General features: G+C 32.4%; 1 protein-coding gene across 1 annotated transcript; it reads left to right on the forward strand.

Moving 5' to 3' along the window:
- The first annotated feature begins 1851 nt into the window (after positions 1-1851).
- On the forward strand, positions 1852-14914 carry LOC139481284 (uncharacterized). The gene is made up of 4 exons (XM_071264471.1): positions 1852-2008; positions 12969-13219; positions 13728-13859; positions 14689-14914. The coding sequence occupies exons 2-4, from the start codon at positions 12992-12994 to the stop codon at positions 14827-14829; spliced, it is 501 nt and encodes a 166-aa protein (XP_071120572.1). The 5' UTR covers positions 1852-2008; positions 12969-12991; the 3' UTR covers positions 14830-14914.
- Positions 14915-17772: the final 2858 nt, after the last annotated feature.

Raw genomic sequence — 17772 nt, forward strand, 5'->3', positions numbered from 1 at the left:
TTTTCGTATTTTACTTATAAATGGACTTATTTTTCCAAGGAAACAATACATTCACTATGTGGTTAAAGTTTTTATAATTTTGACAACTTTCTTAAACTATCCTGGATTTGTACAAAATCTAGTGGCACGTGTATATTGTTATTATGGTTACTACAATCGCTACAAACTGCTCTTTGCTGTACTTGACTTTGTCTTAAACAGTCTAAGTGATCATAAGTACTTAGTATTCTTGGAATAGGTTGAACATGGTATCGGTAATTGCTCGACCAATCTGTACTGAGTCATGACCAGTTTCTATTGGTCGGGTCAGGTTTTGACTTAGTCTTAATCATTAAATTAAGTCTCGACTGGTCTGAATCAGCTCATCTTTTTAGACTATATGTTGATCTGACAAGTTATTGTAGTTTGGTTCATTGCTAATTTTGAGGTTTTAATTAAGAGGTATAAAAAAATTCAGGTCATAATAAAAGCAACAGAAGTATACCGCTGTTCAAAAGCCATATATCGAAAAAAAAATATCAAAAAATCTTGGTAACACATCAACTATAAGCGGAAAATAAATCAACAAGAGAATCACCGAAGTGCAACAAAAACAAACGTCAATATACATGGAAATGAACTATTTGATAACAACTGATATATTCACGACTAAGTAAATGTGCATGAAATTTGAAGAAAAGATAGATTTATGGCTAGCCAAACCTCCCGCTTTTATGGTAATGTTTTAATAAATAGCTAAAATGACCGTATTAAGTGATAGAAATACAGCGCATACAAACGCAAGAACACTCAGCACATGTAAAAACACTAATAATATAATAGTCGTTACGACATGTAAATAACAGAATAACAACGAACATATTCCATTAACGGCAGCACAGAACATCACAAACAGTCACGTAGTTTTGTAACGAATTCATAATCTTTAAATTCGTAGAATAATTTCACAATACTAGTCCCCAAAATGATCATACTTTTCATGATTATTACGGAAATGAAGGCTATTTCAAATAAATTCTTTGACGACGTCATAATTATTCGAGCTAACATAATAGCTTTTTCAAAGGAAAAACTTGACTATATTGAAAAGTAAAACATATGTGAAATGCACCTAAAATACAAAATTCAAACAACAAACGAATAGACATAACAAAAAATCCAACCGGAACCACAACCGAGACATTATAAATAAGTTGTCAGCCACCGTCTTTTAACTGCATTGTTTTCTTATAAATATTACGCTGATTAGGGTAAATTCAGAAAAGCTCTTCCGATGCAGTTGTTAACAGTAACATTTTCACAATTTGTCATGTTTATTAAGAAAAAAGCTCGGAGAAAGAATTCAACAAATATGTTTAAAACTTGCATGAAAAAAACCCTCCAAATAAATAAAATAAAAAATACCGGTACGGGCGTTTGCCTTCTAACATTATATTTACAAGTAGAATTCGTAAATCCTGAAAACTTTAATGAATATTGCAGATGATTTCTCATGTTTTGATGAATTGCTTTTTTCTTTGTTAAGACCTATTAGTCGTATTCAACACGTTCAAAGAAAACGAATTGTCAGTCTGGTTACGTTGCTTTCATTCCATTGTCAGCCCTAAAGTAGCTACATGATAAAAATGTCAATCTATAACTGTATTTTCATATTAATATATATTTCAACTTAAATGACCAAATGATCGGCGTAAAAATGTAAATATAGAATATTTAGAAAACATTAGCAACTAGTTCAAATGTGAAGTTTATATATGTTAATGGCGTATTAATATATTTGTATTGATGGCACTGTCTTTTCATTGCTTAAATTTATTCCAATCAATAGACATCGTCTGCTTCTGTTTATGGTTCTGTACGACGTATATAGTGCGATCATATCTGTGTTACAAAGATTTGTTGTCCAATAATATATAATGATGGTTTTCGGTGGATTACCAAATTAAATATTAGCAGTGTGATTTTGGACGTGAAATATATATACTGCAATCACGAGCTAGAGTAAAAGGTATTTACAACGTTTGTTGTTGTGTAACCGCCATTTCTAGTTGTTCAACATGATTTCATGGTCACTGGGGTAAAGCTGATGACCGTAACTGCATTCACGGTCATCCCAAGATGTCGGATGAAAAATTAGGTCAGTTTCTGTATTGTCTGTTAAAGTGTTTTTATATCATTTTCTTTACAAATCATACATTGAAACGATGTAAATTTATAAAAGAATCACTCGGAAATCACTAATTACTTCCGAGAAATGTGCATGAAACGGGAAATTCGATTTGAAAAAATCGTTAAGATGACCGTAAATCATAATCAAAATATTTTCAAGATGACCGTAACATAAAACAAGGATGACCGTGATTGGTAAAAAGATGACCGTAACTTGTAAAGGATGACCGTAATTTGTAAAGACTGACTGTAATTTATATAGGACGACCGTAACTTTTATAGGATGACCATCAATTCTAAGAAATATCCGTATTGTATTCAAAGCTTTTTTGTTGAGTTTGTCGATCTCAATAGGGGCTCGGTTAGCGGATATAAATATGTTTCATAAATTTCTTTTTTTAAACTATAAATTATAATTGGCCATATTTAGGATTTATAACAATGATAGTAAATTGCATATTTCTCGTAAACAATGAAATATTTATTGATATCGACGTTAAAATTTTAACACAAATTGACTGCGATACGACGAAAATTTGAAGAAACATGAATGTGTCCCTAGTACACGGATGCCTCATCTACACTATCATTTTCAATGTTTAGTGGACTATGAAAATGGGATAAAACTGTAATTTGGCATTAGAATTAAAAAGATCATACCATAGGGAAAATGTGTACTAAGTTTCAATTTTATTTAACTTGAAGTTGGACAAACGGACAAACAAACAGACGAACGGACGAACGTACGCACATACCAGAAAAACATAATGCCAATAAATGGAGCATTAAAAACATTAATAATACATACGAATATTTGGTAATCGAGCCCATGTGTATGGTTCCAGAGGAAGCAGATTAAAATCTTAATTTGTCTTGATATATGCAGGCGGAAACACTTTTGAAATAGAACAAAAGAATCGAAGCTCTGTGTTTATCGAGAAAGCGATAAAAGTTAACTGTAATGTTTGATATAGTAACAAAATTTTAAAAAGTTAATAAAAACAAATAAAACAACAATTTTCTTATTTTAAAAACACCATTTGCATAAGTTCTCAATGTATCTATCACATAGTAATGCAAAACAGTAAGATATCAAGTCGACGACATGGTTCTTATCGGGGCCTTTTATAGCTGACTATGCGGTATGGGCTTTGCTCATTGTTGAAGGCCTTACGGTTACCTATAGTTGTTAATGTTTGTGTCATTTTGGTCTTTTCTGGATAGCTGTCTCATTGGCAATAACACCACATCTTCTTTTTTATATATAGTATCTACAAGTTGGATGTAGAAAATGCATAACCTCCGATTTTTTTTTATCACGGACGGAGAACATATCAATCTTTTAGTTCAGAAATTTTCGTGTCTGCCCTTCCATTATGTGAATCAAGAAAAAATTCCCCAAAACAGGTAACGATTGTATCGAAAAGAGAAAAATCGAGTGCACCTTTTTATGTTAGGGCATGTTTGGGGTGTATATTTTGTCTTTAAAACGTACAAAGCAAGAGTATTTTATATAGCATCTCGCTTCAGATTCTATCATTATTATATATCAAAGCTACAGGTTGACTTTATAACGTAAAAAAATGACAGTACAAAAAGATGAAATATATGGGTCAATTGAGATACCTATCTAATGAATCACAAAAACAGAGTAGGTGTGTTTGAATCGCTATTTTTTTTCTAAAAGTACTTGACGACAGTCTTTTAATTTGGATGATGAAAATGGATATCTTCGAAAAAATATGATTTTCTTGTGTGTGATAACTAGGGTTTATAATCTTCAACCACTGAAAATGTTTAGTCTGCCCTTCCACGAAATATTTAATTAGAATTTTTTTAAATGCTTAAGAATTTTCAAAAATTCCATCTGACATCCAAACAGACAATACTTTTAAGTTGAATCAATGCAGACAAGGTCATTAACTAATGCTCATTAGCTAGTAGATACATTTGTCTTTTAAAATATAACTGTCATATAACGATCGATCGTAATGGTGCTATGTGGATAAATTTATCAGTTTTCAAGATCAAAATTGGCAGAGCGTCATCCCTACAATGGCTTCCATTTCTACGATTGTGAGCATGAACTGGCGTAATGGGGAGATAATTTTGAAGAAGTAGAATCCTGACTGTATGAATAACATTTCTGTATATATATATACAAATTGACAACGTTCCGCCTTGTGATACGCTTTTCGTACAATACTATTTTAAGGATCTACTTTGCTGGAGCTCACCTTCACTAGTTTATTCGAATGATATTTTCAAAATATTTCTGTTATTTTATTTGCACGACCAAATGAAAGACGATATAATATCAATGGGTGTACATGCAATTTTTTGGCATTTTTAAAAATGTGTATTTATTATATGTCATTAAAAGGAATCCCAGAAACAAAAAAATCTTCTGTCGAGCAGTTGAAGGCTGTGCACCGCATTCTTTTCATTATGCTGGTAAGGTGTCATTTTATCGCGCTTTTGTAGCATGTTTTCCCTTCCTGTTCATTTGCATGTCTTTTGGCAAATTCATTTTAAAAATTGAACCCTCTACTGTAAAAAAGATACATATGGTAATCTTTGCATTTAAAGCACGTCTTATTTTCTTCTACCTATAGGATAAAACTCTCATATTAATATGTGTATACCAACACGATTAATCATTTAATACAAAAAGATAGTTATATAAATACGGATATTTCTTAGAATTGAGGGTCATCCTTTAAAAGTTACGGTCATCATTTACAAATTACGGTCATCTTAAAAGCAGTTACGGTCAGCCTTGTTATGAATCGCTGATTCTGTTACGGTCATCTCGATTGTGATTTACGGTCATCTTGGCGATTTTTACAAATCGAATTTCCCGTTTCATGCACATTTCTCAGAAGTAATTAGTGATTTCCGAGTGATTCTTTTATAAATTTACATCGTTTCAATGTATGATTTGTAAAGAAAATGATATAGAAACACTTTAACAGACAATACAGAAACTGACCTAATTTTTCATCCGACATCTTGGGATGACCGTGAATGCAGTTACGGTCATCAGCTTTACCCCAGTGATAGTGAATGAAGTAAATGTATTTGTGTCATATTCCAAATAATTTTTCGCCCTCGTTATCATTTCAGAGTTTTTTTGGTATATAATATGAGCATTTCCCCAAGAAAATTATTCCCTTTCTTTGTTTATACATTATAATTGTTTTCCTGATATCTAATAGGCACAATGCATGTTAAAATATAAATTATGTCAAAAGTACATTTTGTCTCTTTAGGTTAGAAAATTATGTAAAAAAAATTAGAAAATGATAAATATCGAGGGACAATTTAAAAACTATAAGTAGACAAACTCTTCACCAAAATAAAATTAAACGTTACTACAAGCAACAGTTTTGAAATCACTTATTTACTACATTATTTTAAAGATTTAGCAAATATATAGGGATAACAAGTCAATGCTGAGTAAAATAAAACAACAGAAACTAAAAGGTTCATTGATATCTGAATTTTACTTTCAATTTATAATTCATACTTGTATGATAAATTATATTTTGAACAGTATATTGTTTGCAATACGATGACAATAATTGCGTATAGCCATTTGAACCTTTTTAGTTTGTCAATCATTGAATCTCTCCTATTTTGTCTGATGTGCATCACTATCGCGGCAACTCTGTATTCAACTAAGGTAAACATATCCTGGCATACCATCCTTATAAAAAATGAAGTAACATATATATATATATAGATACTTGTTGATGACCTTTTTACTTCAAGATATCTCTATAATATGGTATTGCAATCAGCCCAGTAGTCAGAACTTCGGTGTTGACATAATTATGCATGAATAATAATTATATGGTCATTTTAATAAATTTTCTGTTGACAAAACTTTAAATTATTCGAAAAACTAAGGATTTTCTTATCCCAGGAATAAATTACGTTAGCCTCATTTGGCACAACCGTTTTGGAATTTTGGGTCGTCAATGCTCTTCATCTTCGTACTTGTTTGCATGATAACTATTTTGATCTGAGCGTCCCAGATGAGTCTTAGGTAGACGAAACTTGCGTCGGCGTATTAAATTATAATCCTGGTACCTTTGATAACTATTAACAATATATACAGACAAATACTACTGAATGATAATGCACCTGAAACTTTAAACAAAATAATTTACCAATATAAAGAAAACGGAGAATTCGATTTTTTGACAGAAAAAGGATATGGATACATACAATTATGAATCCATCTTTTGAAAATTTATTCCAATATAGTAGTGGAAAACTTTGATAACAGAACCAATTCTTGTTAATTAATAATATAACAATTGAATTTTTTCATTTGTTATTTTAAAAGGCACATTTACCCTCACTAGTATTGATATACTCCATACTAGATTACCGAACAAAAGTTCTAAACATTCCGCAACTACATCACATTAAGTACTGTTGAAAAATAAACAAAAAATGTTCAGAATCAACAAGTTATATCTTGATATGGTACAATTGTTTACATTCATGTTCAAAATAATGATAAAAGTATGAACAGCATTGTATTACAACAACACTCTGATCTGCAACTGCTTTAAATAAACAATACATTATGTACATTGTCAGAAAATATAAAACGTACGAGCTTTAGAAACAGGATGAAAAGCAAGGCTCACAGAGCTTTTCTACTTTGTCGTAGCAAAAGAGGGACGAAAGATACCAAAGGGACAGTCAAACTCATAAATCTAAAACAAACTGACAACGCCATGGCTAAAAATGAAAAAAGACAAACAGAAAAACAATAGTACACACGACACAACATAGAAAACTAAAGAATAAACAACACGAACCCCACCAAAAACTAGGGGTGATCTCAGGTGCTCCGGAAGTTCACATACATTTTATACTTCCGACAATGTACACATATTGTTTTTATCCTGAGTTTTACACCAGGTACTTGAGCATTAGTTGTTAAAATCCAAATAATTGACTGCTTTTTCAAACAAGTAGACATATACACATGGAAAAAAGAACACCAAATTGAAATTGAAATTAAAAAAACACTCTTTATTTTTTTGTGATATAATTTGGTAAAATAGAACTAGTTAAACATTATTTAAGTATCACCTGAGTTTAATCAATAAACATCGACTCGATAAGTTTTTATCTGCACCTGCAGCTACTGTACCCGTAAACAGCAAAACAGATGTTTTTACCCCCATTGTTTTCAACACTTTAAATAACCAAGTTTTTAAAGTTATGTGATTGACACCTTGTAATGGGTCCTTGACAACTCTTAACTGCAGCAAGATGGCAGATTATCAGCATAAGAGAAGCAGGGATGTCGCTGTAACAACTGCACGTGTTGTTGGTCATCATCATTCCACTATAAGTCGTTTTGAGAATAAAAATCAGGCAATAAACGCTGTTAAAGACCTTCCGAGATAATGAAGACCCCCTATACCATTTGCCAGAGAAAATCAAGCATAATGAAGGTTGGTCAGAAGGAAACCCATTGCATACAAGACAATCCTAAAAAGAGAGTGGTGGCCATACAGGAGCCTTTTAACAAGAACTGTTCGAGATCAACTCATCGCTACTGCTTATCGTGCGATAAGACCATTTCGGAGACCTTGGCTAACGAACAGACACACAGTTTTCCGTATCTAATGTAGTGCAGAGCTCGCCAAAGTTGGAAATTAGCATCGTGGAGGAAGATCCAATGTTCAAATGGAATTTGGTTCATCTTCCTTGGCCCGATTGTAGCCCGACTTTGAACCATATCGAGCATATATGGGACACTATTGGGCGGAAAGTGCGCGAAAGGACACCTCAGTTCAAACACATTATGAAATAAACAATGCACTTCATCAGAAATGGTTGCTGCTACCTTAGCAACAAATTAGTCGATTTATGGGAGGAATCAGAAGACGTTAAGATGCGGTTATCCGTTTGAATGGAGGCTGCGCACAAAGTACTAATTCTTTGGTATATAACGATCAACCATGATGTGAACAGTCATCTGAAGATTAATTTTGAAATGTCTGACATTGTAAAGTTCGACTACAGTAAAAGTTATAAAATGCATTTTTTTGTACAAAAAACACTTCATTTTGTTATTAAAATTGTAGTTATATAAATCATTTTTATTTCAAACATTTTTGTTTGTTTCAATGCCAATGTTATCATAAACTATGTTTCAATAATATTATACACATATTTTATGATATTTCATCCAAAAAAAGAGGCTGATTTTTCAAGTTTTAACAAATCAAGGTGTTCCAATACTTTTTTCCATGTGTATAGTTGAATCGAAGACCGCACATGGGACCCCAAAATAAACTGTTACACAAAAGGAAATATCTATATTACTACTTGCTCAACATGAAAGCGGGTAACAGAAGACGTTTTTTGAAAATATACAAATAATAAAAACATTTGTTTGTTTACCTGCTATTTGTAAAATAGTTGGTTGCAGGATGAATTTAAATACTTGCGGTTAAGTACTTCACACATAACGTCATTCTGCTCTTTGATGTTAGGGAGAGAAATTTCAGATTTCCTCTAAGAAGAATTCCGTACTATAATATAAATTCAGTTTAAGAAGCATTCCTCTCACAGGAACTAAGATTTATGAAACTGTATATTTAATAAATCTAGTACAATTTAATGCTATTGTACTAAGTTGTTACCTTTCAGAAGAAATTAGGGCAACAGACAGTATGTAAACATTATATGAAATATTATAGTATTTTCAAATAGATTTTCAGATTTGTTAACGGAATATATACTAAATATGCATGTTATCTGTGCATTTGTAGCTTGTTTTCCTGTAGTAAACATGGTTTTATTGACATAAACTTAAGATACTAAGAAGAAACAATCAGATGGACACAGTATTGTCACGTTGATTTATCTCGCTATACATTTGTCTTTTTTATATTTCCTATGCCTACACATTGGAACTTGTTAGACGGTGTCAATCAGTGACAACTGATTCATTTGGATTTAACATATTTTTAGCTCACCTGGCCTAAAAGGCCAAGTGAGCTTTTCTTATCACTTGGCGTCCGGCGTCCGTCGTCGTCCGTCGTCGTCCGTCGTCGTCGTTAACTTTTACAAAAATCTTCTCCTCTGAAACTATTGGGCCAAATTAAACCAAACTTGGCCACAATCATCATTGGGGTATCTAGTTTAAAAAATGTGTCCGGTGACCTGGCCAACCATCCAAGATGGCCGCCATGGCTAAAAATAAAACATAGGGGTAAAAGGCAGTTTTTGGCTTATAACTCAAAAACCAAAGCATTTAGAGCAAATCTGACATTGGTAGAATTGTTAAACAGGTGGAGATCTATCTTCCCTGAAATTTTCAGATGAATCGGATAATCCGTTGTTGGGTTGCTGCCCCTGAATTAGTAATTTTAAGGAAATTTTGCTGTTTTTGGTTATTATCTTGAATATTATTATAGATAGAGATAAACAGTAAACAGCAATAATGTTCAGCAAAGTAAGATTTACAAATAAGTCAACATGACTGAAATGGTCAGTTGACCCCTTTAGGAGTTATTGCCCTTTATAGTCAATTTTTAACCATTTTTGGTAAATCTTAGTAATATTTTACAAAAATCTTTTCCTCTGAAACTACTGGGCCAAATTAATCCAAACTTGGCCACAATCATCTTTTGGGTTGGTAGTGTGAAAAATGTGTCCGGTGACCCGGCCATAAAACCAAGATGGCCACCATGGCTAAAAATAGAACATGGGGTAAAATGCAGTTTTTGGCTTATAACTCAAAACCCAAAGCATTTAGAGCAAATCTGACATGGAGTAGAATTGTTTATCAGTTCAAGATCTATCTGCCCTGAAATTTTCAGATGAATCGGACAACCCGTTGTTGGGTTGCTGGCCCTGAATTAGTAATTTTAAGGAAATTTTGCTCTTTTTGGTTATTATCTTGAATATTATTATAGATAGAGATAAACTATAAACAGCAATAATGTTCAGCAAAGAAAGATTTACAAATAAGTCAACATGACCGAAATGGTCAGTTGACCCCTTTAGGAGTTATTGCCCTTTTTAGTCAATTGTTAACCATTTTTCATAAATCTTAGTAATCTTTTACAAAAATCTTCTCCTCTGAAACTACTTGGCCAAATTAATCCAAACTTGGCCACAATCATCTTTTGGGTTAGTAGTTTAAAAAATGTGTCCGATGACCCGGCCATCCAACCAAGATGGCCGCCATGGCTAAAAATAGAACATGGGGTAAAATGCAGTTTTTGGCTTATAACTCAAAACCCAAAGCATTTAGAGCAAATCTGACATGGGGTAAAATTGTTTATCAGGTTAACATTTATCTGCTCTGAAATATTTAGATGAATCGGACAACCCGTTGTTGGGTTGCTGACCCTGAATTGTTAGTTTTAAGGAAATTTTGCTGTTTTTGGTCATTATCTTGAATATTATTATTGATAGAGATAAACTGTAATGTTCAGCAAAGTAAGATTTACAAATAAGTCAACATGACCGAAATGGTCAGTTGACCCCTTTAGGAGTTATTGCCCTTTATAGTCAATTTTTAACCATTTTTCGTAAATCTTAGTAATCTTTAACAAAAATCTTCTCCTCTGAAACTAATTGGCCAAATTAATCCAAACTTGGCCACAATCATCTTTTGGGTTAGTAGTTTAAAAAATGTGTCCGATTGTCAATTTTTAACAATTTTCATAAAATTTGTAAATTTTTACTAACATTTTCCACTGAAACTAATGGGCCAAGTTCATTATAGATAGAGATAATTTTAAGCAGCAAGAATGTTCAGTAAAGTAGGATGTACAAACACATCACCATCACCAAAATACAATTTTGTCATGAATCCATCTGCTTTCTTTAATATTCACATAGACCAAGGTGAGCGACACAGGCTCTTTAGAGCCTCTAGTTTATATATTATTGAGTTTGTACTTCAATTGTATTGGTATCCCAATTATGGCAAAATTATCATCAAATATTGATCTATAAAAGAGATGTATAATACAAATTTGGTGCGATGTTAATGTATCTTTACGTAAAACACTCAAAATAAATAAACATTGATGTATAAAAACTTGAGTATGTTAAATGACCAAACGAAGGATTGTTATATGTCATGTCAGTGCCGAAACATTTGCTAGAAAATAAAAGAAAATGAATTTTGTACGTAATTTGAAACCAAATTCTCAAAACCAATATATATATGTGTATGACGTCAAAGATTTCGGGCTAAGTACTTAATTGTAAGGACATACCCATAGGTGTTTAACTGATTTTAATACAAAAATATGGATATGTGATATGATTGCCATTGAGACAACTATTCACCCAAATTCAGATAAAGAAGATGTCATCAATTATATGCAACTTTATGGCCTTTAACAGTGTAAAAATCAATTAAAGGCTGTTCTATCATGAACAATGTCAAACCAAACAATACATTTTAAACAACTAACGGCCTTATTTATAAGAAAAATGTTTAGGAAAAACAAAATTGACAGACATAATCAACAGCAATCACTGAAAAAAAAAGAATTAAGTTTGCCAATTATACTCTTACAGATTCTTTTATATTCTGTGTAATCAATTATTACAGACACCCATCAACAATTAACAAATTGAATCACAAGTATGGTTAGTTTACTTGTATCTTAAGTTGAACTAAAATTCAGAGAAAAAAATAACAACTGTATTTATAGATACACTCGTAAAGTATAAATACTATCAGAGTTTTACAGAGAGGAAGAAGCCTGACGTGTGTTTTATGTTGCATCGTAGTTTCTACTCAAACTCCCGAAGGCAAAGTTATGATCTTACTTGAACTATGTGATTTTTTAAGTTCTGGTTTTGTTTTATGAGCTCATATCACATCTATGTATGTATCCATCCCTGGATTTCAAATATTTGTGCTTTAGTGTTCCTAATGTATATATAAAAAAGAAGATGTAGTATAATTGCCAATGAGACAACGTATGTAATTTCAGACCAGTCCTTCGGACTCACAAAATTAATAATTGATATTTTGATCCAAGTAAATTTCTGAAGGTAAACAACTGCAGTGATCCATTAAGATAAAACTTCCGATAAAGGTGGATCTTCCTTGCTACTTTAACATTCTTTGTCAACTTGCTCTAGAATATATCTACAGTAATCAGATGTAAAGTTGAGTGGATTGTGCAATATTAAAATCTTTATCGAAATTTGAGGTATTTGGATTACAACTTTACAGCTATCCATTTTATCAATGGCAATATCCCCGATTAAATGAAATAAAACGAAAGTGAAACAAAACTTAAGATATAAGTTACTTTTAAAATTATTAATAAAACATTTAAGAATAAGGAGATGTGGTATGATTGCCAATCACACAACTATTCGCTAAAGTTTTCAGACATATAACATCATTTTGTTTCACTAAGATGTTTCACGAAATATCGTGGACAATTCTTTCATTGTAATTCTATTCATTTTCCCATGTTTTAAGGCAGTGTTTCTTTAAGTAATTCATTAGAATAATAATAACAGTTAATTTTTTTTTATTTCTTAGTAGGTTATGAAAGACGTTTCGACAACATAGTCTAACAAGAATTTCTAACAGCTATTTCTCTAGTATTATTCCTCATATTATAGCCTGAACAACTAAGTCCCTCTTCATACTCTAACAGAGATCAACATTTTTCATGAATTTTAGTATGCAAATCATGTAAGAACAATTGGGTTGAGATATTGTTTTTTGTGAAATTATCTTCCTTTTGTTTTTGTACTTTTATCAATTACAGGACATCCAATAGGATCTGAAAGCATGGCGAGCTTTAATGACCCCCCTCCGCCATATCATCCGCCGAATCAGCCTCTATTGGAACAACAAGGGCAACAATATGTTAATCAATTTGTTCAACAGAACCCACATGGTTTCGTTCAAGCACAGCCTTCAAAAGAAGGATTCAGTGACGCTTCAAGTGGGTATGGGTATACTCAGCAACCCCAGATGGTGCCACCAATTATGAACACCACAACTACTAATGTAGTGGTAAGTACCGTTTCAAATATTAGAAAAAATGGAAGGACAGCAACTGATCAATCTATGGTGAATATGTTTTCTTGTATTGACATTCATTAATTAAAGATAACGTAATGTAACAGATGTTTTCCAGAAATATATATTTTACGACCATTATTTATTTTATTGCTCTTCCACAGATTCTGATTAAAAAAAATTACGATAATGTATGTAAATTCAAACACATGACACCGTACTATACGGTTACCTTAGCCGTATTTGGCACAACTTTTGGTATTTTGGGTCATCTATGCCCTTCAACTTTGTACTATTTTGGCCTTATAAATATTTTGACCTGAGCGTCACTGATGAATTTTATGTAGACGAAACGCGCGTCTGACTTATTAAATTATAATCCTGGTACCTTTGATAACTACATACCCTGATGGTCTGAATAACACATATATCAATGAAAAATAGCAGTGAAAGTACTATTCTTCTGTGAATGATTACCCTGATGTGCATTATCATTTTACAGGTGTGTCAGACACAAGCTGCACCAGTAGTACTTATTAATCCAGCTCCTTACAGCTATATGACACCAGCGATTTTGACCTGTTTCTTTTGTTGCTGGTGTACTGGTATTGCAGCGATTATTGCGGCATCTATGGTAAAATATAATTGTGTTTAAATATCATATAAGTTGCAACATGTGTTACATCAATCAAACAAATGAGAAAGGAGTAATCAATTTATTCATATGTCATCAACAGCCATTACTTCACAACTACTTATTAATTTAGCATAGGGTGAAATGTAGATGTAGCTTTCAAAAGGAAGGTAATTTAAAGAAAAGGTCAATTATAAAATTTTTAAAATATTTATAAATAAGGTACTAGTATAACAATGCAATCAGTTGTGCCAAACAAATGGAAACAGCAAAACAGGATTGAAGCCTTTTTGAGTGGAACATATACATTTAAATGTGTGACCTACAATTTCAAAAAATTGTGTAGTATTATTGTTCCTTGTGAACCAGTTATAATGATCTACCGGGTTTTTTTTCGCAGATATAAACTTCGCCATTTTTATTAAATAGTGTGTACAAATAATTTGGGGATGACTATTCAAGCTGATTCAAAACTATTTTAGATTACCATTACATGTTAAATTTTTAATTGGCGATTATGTTCTATCAGCGAATATAAGCGAACATAAAAACACCGTAAAATAAGCCGCTATTCGGTATGTAGTTTATACTAATTAAACAATTACCCAGGAAAATGTATATTTGTCATTAGCATAATTAAGACATAATATGTTAAAATCGAAACCATAAATCTACTACCTAATGAATCCGAAATATTTCAACAAACTGCAGTTAAGTTATCAATAGGTTGCGGAACGAACAAAAATAATGTATTCTGTTCATTTCAATGTTATTGCAGCTCGGTTATGTATTATTCTGTAACTAAAGGATTCCTTTTTATTATTCACAGTCTCAAAGTCAGTCAAGTGAAATGAAGTACGACGAAGCAAGAAGGTCAGCTAATATAGCTAGAATCCTTATCCTCGTTACCATTTGTTGCGGTATTGGCGGCGTTATTATATTTGTAGCTATCTCAGTAGCTGGACAATAAAGCTGAATATCATCTCGCCCAGTCATTTTGATTAAACTATCACATCATGATATGTTAAATACGTTATAAACAAAAATGTGAAGTATTCTTTTATTACTATTATGTGAATAGTCATATTGTTAAGTTTTCCTAATTGCCATGCATCTGTTAAGCAATTTCTATTACGCTCATTGGGACAGGGACCCAAGAACTCGTTTTTATCAACATTTGTTTTGAATATCAATATAATCACACTCGGTAAAGTGGTTTGATGAAGTGTGGTGCATAGAAACAATGTCTATATTTTCCCATTAAACTGACTACTGTGAAAGATAAATGATGACAGAAATTTGGAGCGTGTTGAATCAATTGATAGCTATTCCTCTCGGTATACTGCACGTCCCCTTTTAATTATTCTATAAACGGACATTGATTAAAAAAAAAAACCCAAAAAACAATCGGTGTCTTTAGCTGTTGTATTGAAGTTGTTGTCCTCCAAACCAACATTGTTTCTTTATTTATTTGTACTTAAAGAATATATATATAAACACTGATCTTCAGTCGTGCCGACTTGTTTCTTTATTATTATGAGACTAACTTCGTACAGGAACTTCTTTGGAAGAAAGATAAGAAGTTAGCAATATCTTTTTAACTCTACTTTCCGCTATATAGATGACGTTCTTTCACTAAATAATTCAAAATTTTACGACAAAAGAGATGATTTCAGCTTTCTAATTGTGAACTTTTCATTTCTAAGTAGCAACATTCAACAGCACCTGCATATGATTGATACAACATTCCCGTGCTTGCATTTCCTATCATGATTTTCTTGATAGAGAGTTGCTGCTCACGAGGAAGCTACTAAACCAAGAGTTCGAAATGGCGAAGTTTAAATCATCCCTTCGTAAATTTTTACGGACGCCATCACGAGTTGGTTAACCGTTATGGAAAAACCGTTTCACAAATGATATCGGATATGTTCTTTACGTCGTAACTACAATCCCCTTCCCTTTCATGAATGTGACCTACCGAATTAGACTATTTACCGGATTTGTTATAACATAAGCAACACGACGGGTGCCACATGTGGAGCAGGATCTGCACACCCTTCCGGAGTACGTGAGATCACCCCTAGTTTTTGGTGGGGTTCATGTTGCTACTTCGTTAGTTTTTCTATGTCGTGTCATGTGTTTCTGTTTTATTGTTTGTCTTCTTTCATTTTTAGCCAGGCGTTGTCAGTCTATTTTCGATTAATGAGTTTGCTTGTCCCTCTAGTATCTCCCGTCCTATTTTTAGAATTTTGTTTTTTGATATTTAGCTCACACCCATCATTTATTATCTTTACTATTCATTAATTTGGCATCAAAGTGAACACATGAATGTCAGACTATAAGTAAACATGTCATTATTCAGTTTCCTACACTGTTCTAGTCAAAGTATATTCTCGCGTAACTCATGTTCAATGCATGTTAATCAAATATGACACCATGAAAATTGTAAAAATAATTTGATTGAATATTTAAAACCATAAATAACCATACATGTACAAATATATTGATGAATGAAAACATTATTAAAAATGTAAAAAAAAAATGTTGGCGTATTTGATAAACTTCCTATCAACTGAAGCTTTTTTGTTGGATTAATTATATGAAAGTTTTTGAATATTGTTTTAGTTCTATGGTTTATCTGTAGTGTATGTTTACAAAGTTTTGAATACGCGTTCCAAAGTATTATCACATTACACTGTTGCTCACACTAACAGTTAATATGAAAGGACAATAAAAAGCTGACATACAAGTAGACGGTACATCAATAAATGAATATACGTTTTTCAGAATTCAACTGCGTTTAATTTTGTCAGTGTTTATGGACGTCCTATTTTTTTTCTTTTTTGAATTTACTATGTTGTTCGATATTTTTGTTATACTTCGTTATGAACATGCAAGCCTACTTTTGATTTCTGAAGACCATAGAAAAATTACCCTTCAGTTTTGAAAATTGGTGGACTGGGTGTCCCCATTCACGTTTGTCGATAAATATCGAATATGACAAATGTCAATGAAAATCTGTAATTGTTGTTTTACTTGTCGCTTTTATAAGATCCCCCGATACACACATACACTCGTTGCAGTATACACTGCCACGCCACTGTTATGCAATTGCAACTAACAATTATTGGTAAAAGTAGTTTACCCAATCTCATGAATATCATAACTGTGTACAAGCTAACGTAAAACAAATTGAAAAATGAATGTAGACAACTGTAGATGACTTATGTTAAAATCTAAAGAATTAACTCAGACGACAAATCAATGTTGTAACAATACTGGAGTGATCACATCACCTAAAAAAAAACGCGATACCGGACGCGTCGACAGAGTATCTTATCCAGCTATGCATTAAATTACCAAAAACTTAAATCCACTCAGTCAAAATATCACAATTAGGAATAGTACAAAATCCTTAATATAAAAGATAAGAACACTTTTCTCGTAGCTGAAGATCTTAGATTTCCACAATATTTTGGTAATGGGTTGATACATACATGTAGACTTATCGAATAGGTCAAGAAATCCGTGATAGTGACCTTAAAAACATCATTGCACAATGTCATGTTTTTCTCTTGCTGTTTATGACGTCTTTACACTAAATCCATTGGATGTTGGATGTGTACGGATTGATTGTTTAGTCTTAGATGCATGATTTTTTATTAGTTGTTTGTGGCTTTGAACTAGCTGTCAGATAACTGCGAGTACTCTCAGATCTGTTCATTGCGTCTTTTTGTGTCGGGATGTATAAGTACCCGGCCACGTCTACTTGTATTTTTGTCCATCTGATGAGTTAAGCCTTTTTCAACTGATTTTTATAGTTCGTTCTTATGTTGTACTGTTATACCACTGTCCCTAGTTAGGGGAGGGTTGGGATCCCGCTAACATGTTTAACCCCGCCACATTATTTATG

Source organism: Mytilus edulis, chromosome 7 (genome assembly GCF_963676685.1).
Source record: "Mytilus edulis chromosome 7, xbMytEdul2.2, whole genome shotgun sequence".
Classification (NCBI taxonomy): domain Eukaryota; kingdom Metazoa; phylum Mollusca; class Bivalvia; order Mytilida; family Mytilidae; genus Mytilus; species Mytilus edulis.

Bases quoted from the DNA above. Each gene is read 5' to 3' on its own strand.
- LOC139481284 (XM_071264471.1), top strand. From the start codon at position 12,992: ATGGCGAGCTTTAATGACCCCCCTCCGCCATATCATCCGCCGAATCAG. The intron at 13,220-13,727 runs GTAAGTACCGTT...ATCATTTTACAG, and splicing joins CCACAACTACTAATGTAGTG to GTGTGTCAGACACAAGCTGC. The intron at 13,860-14,688 runs GTAAAATATAAT...TATTATTCACAG, and splicing joins CGATTATTGCGGCATCTATG to TCTCAAAGTCAGTCAAGTGA.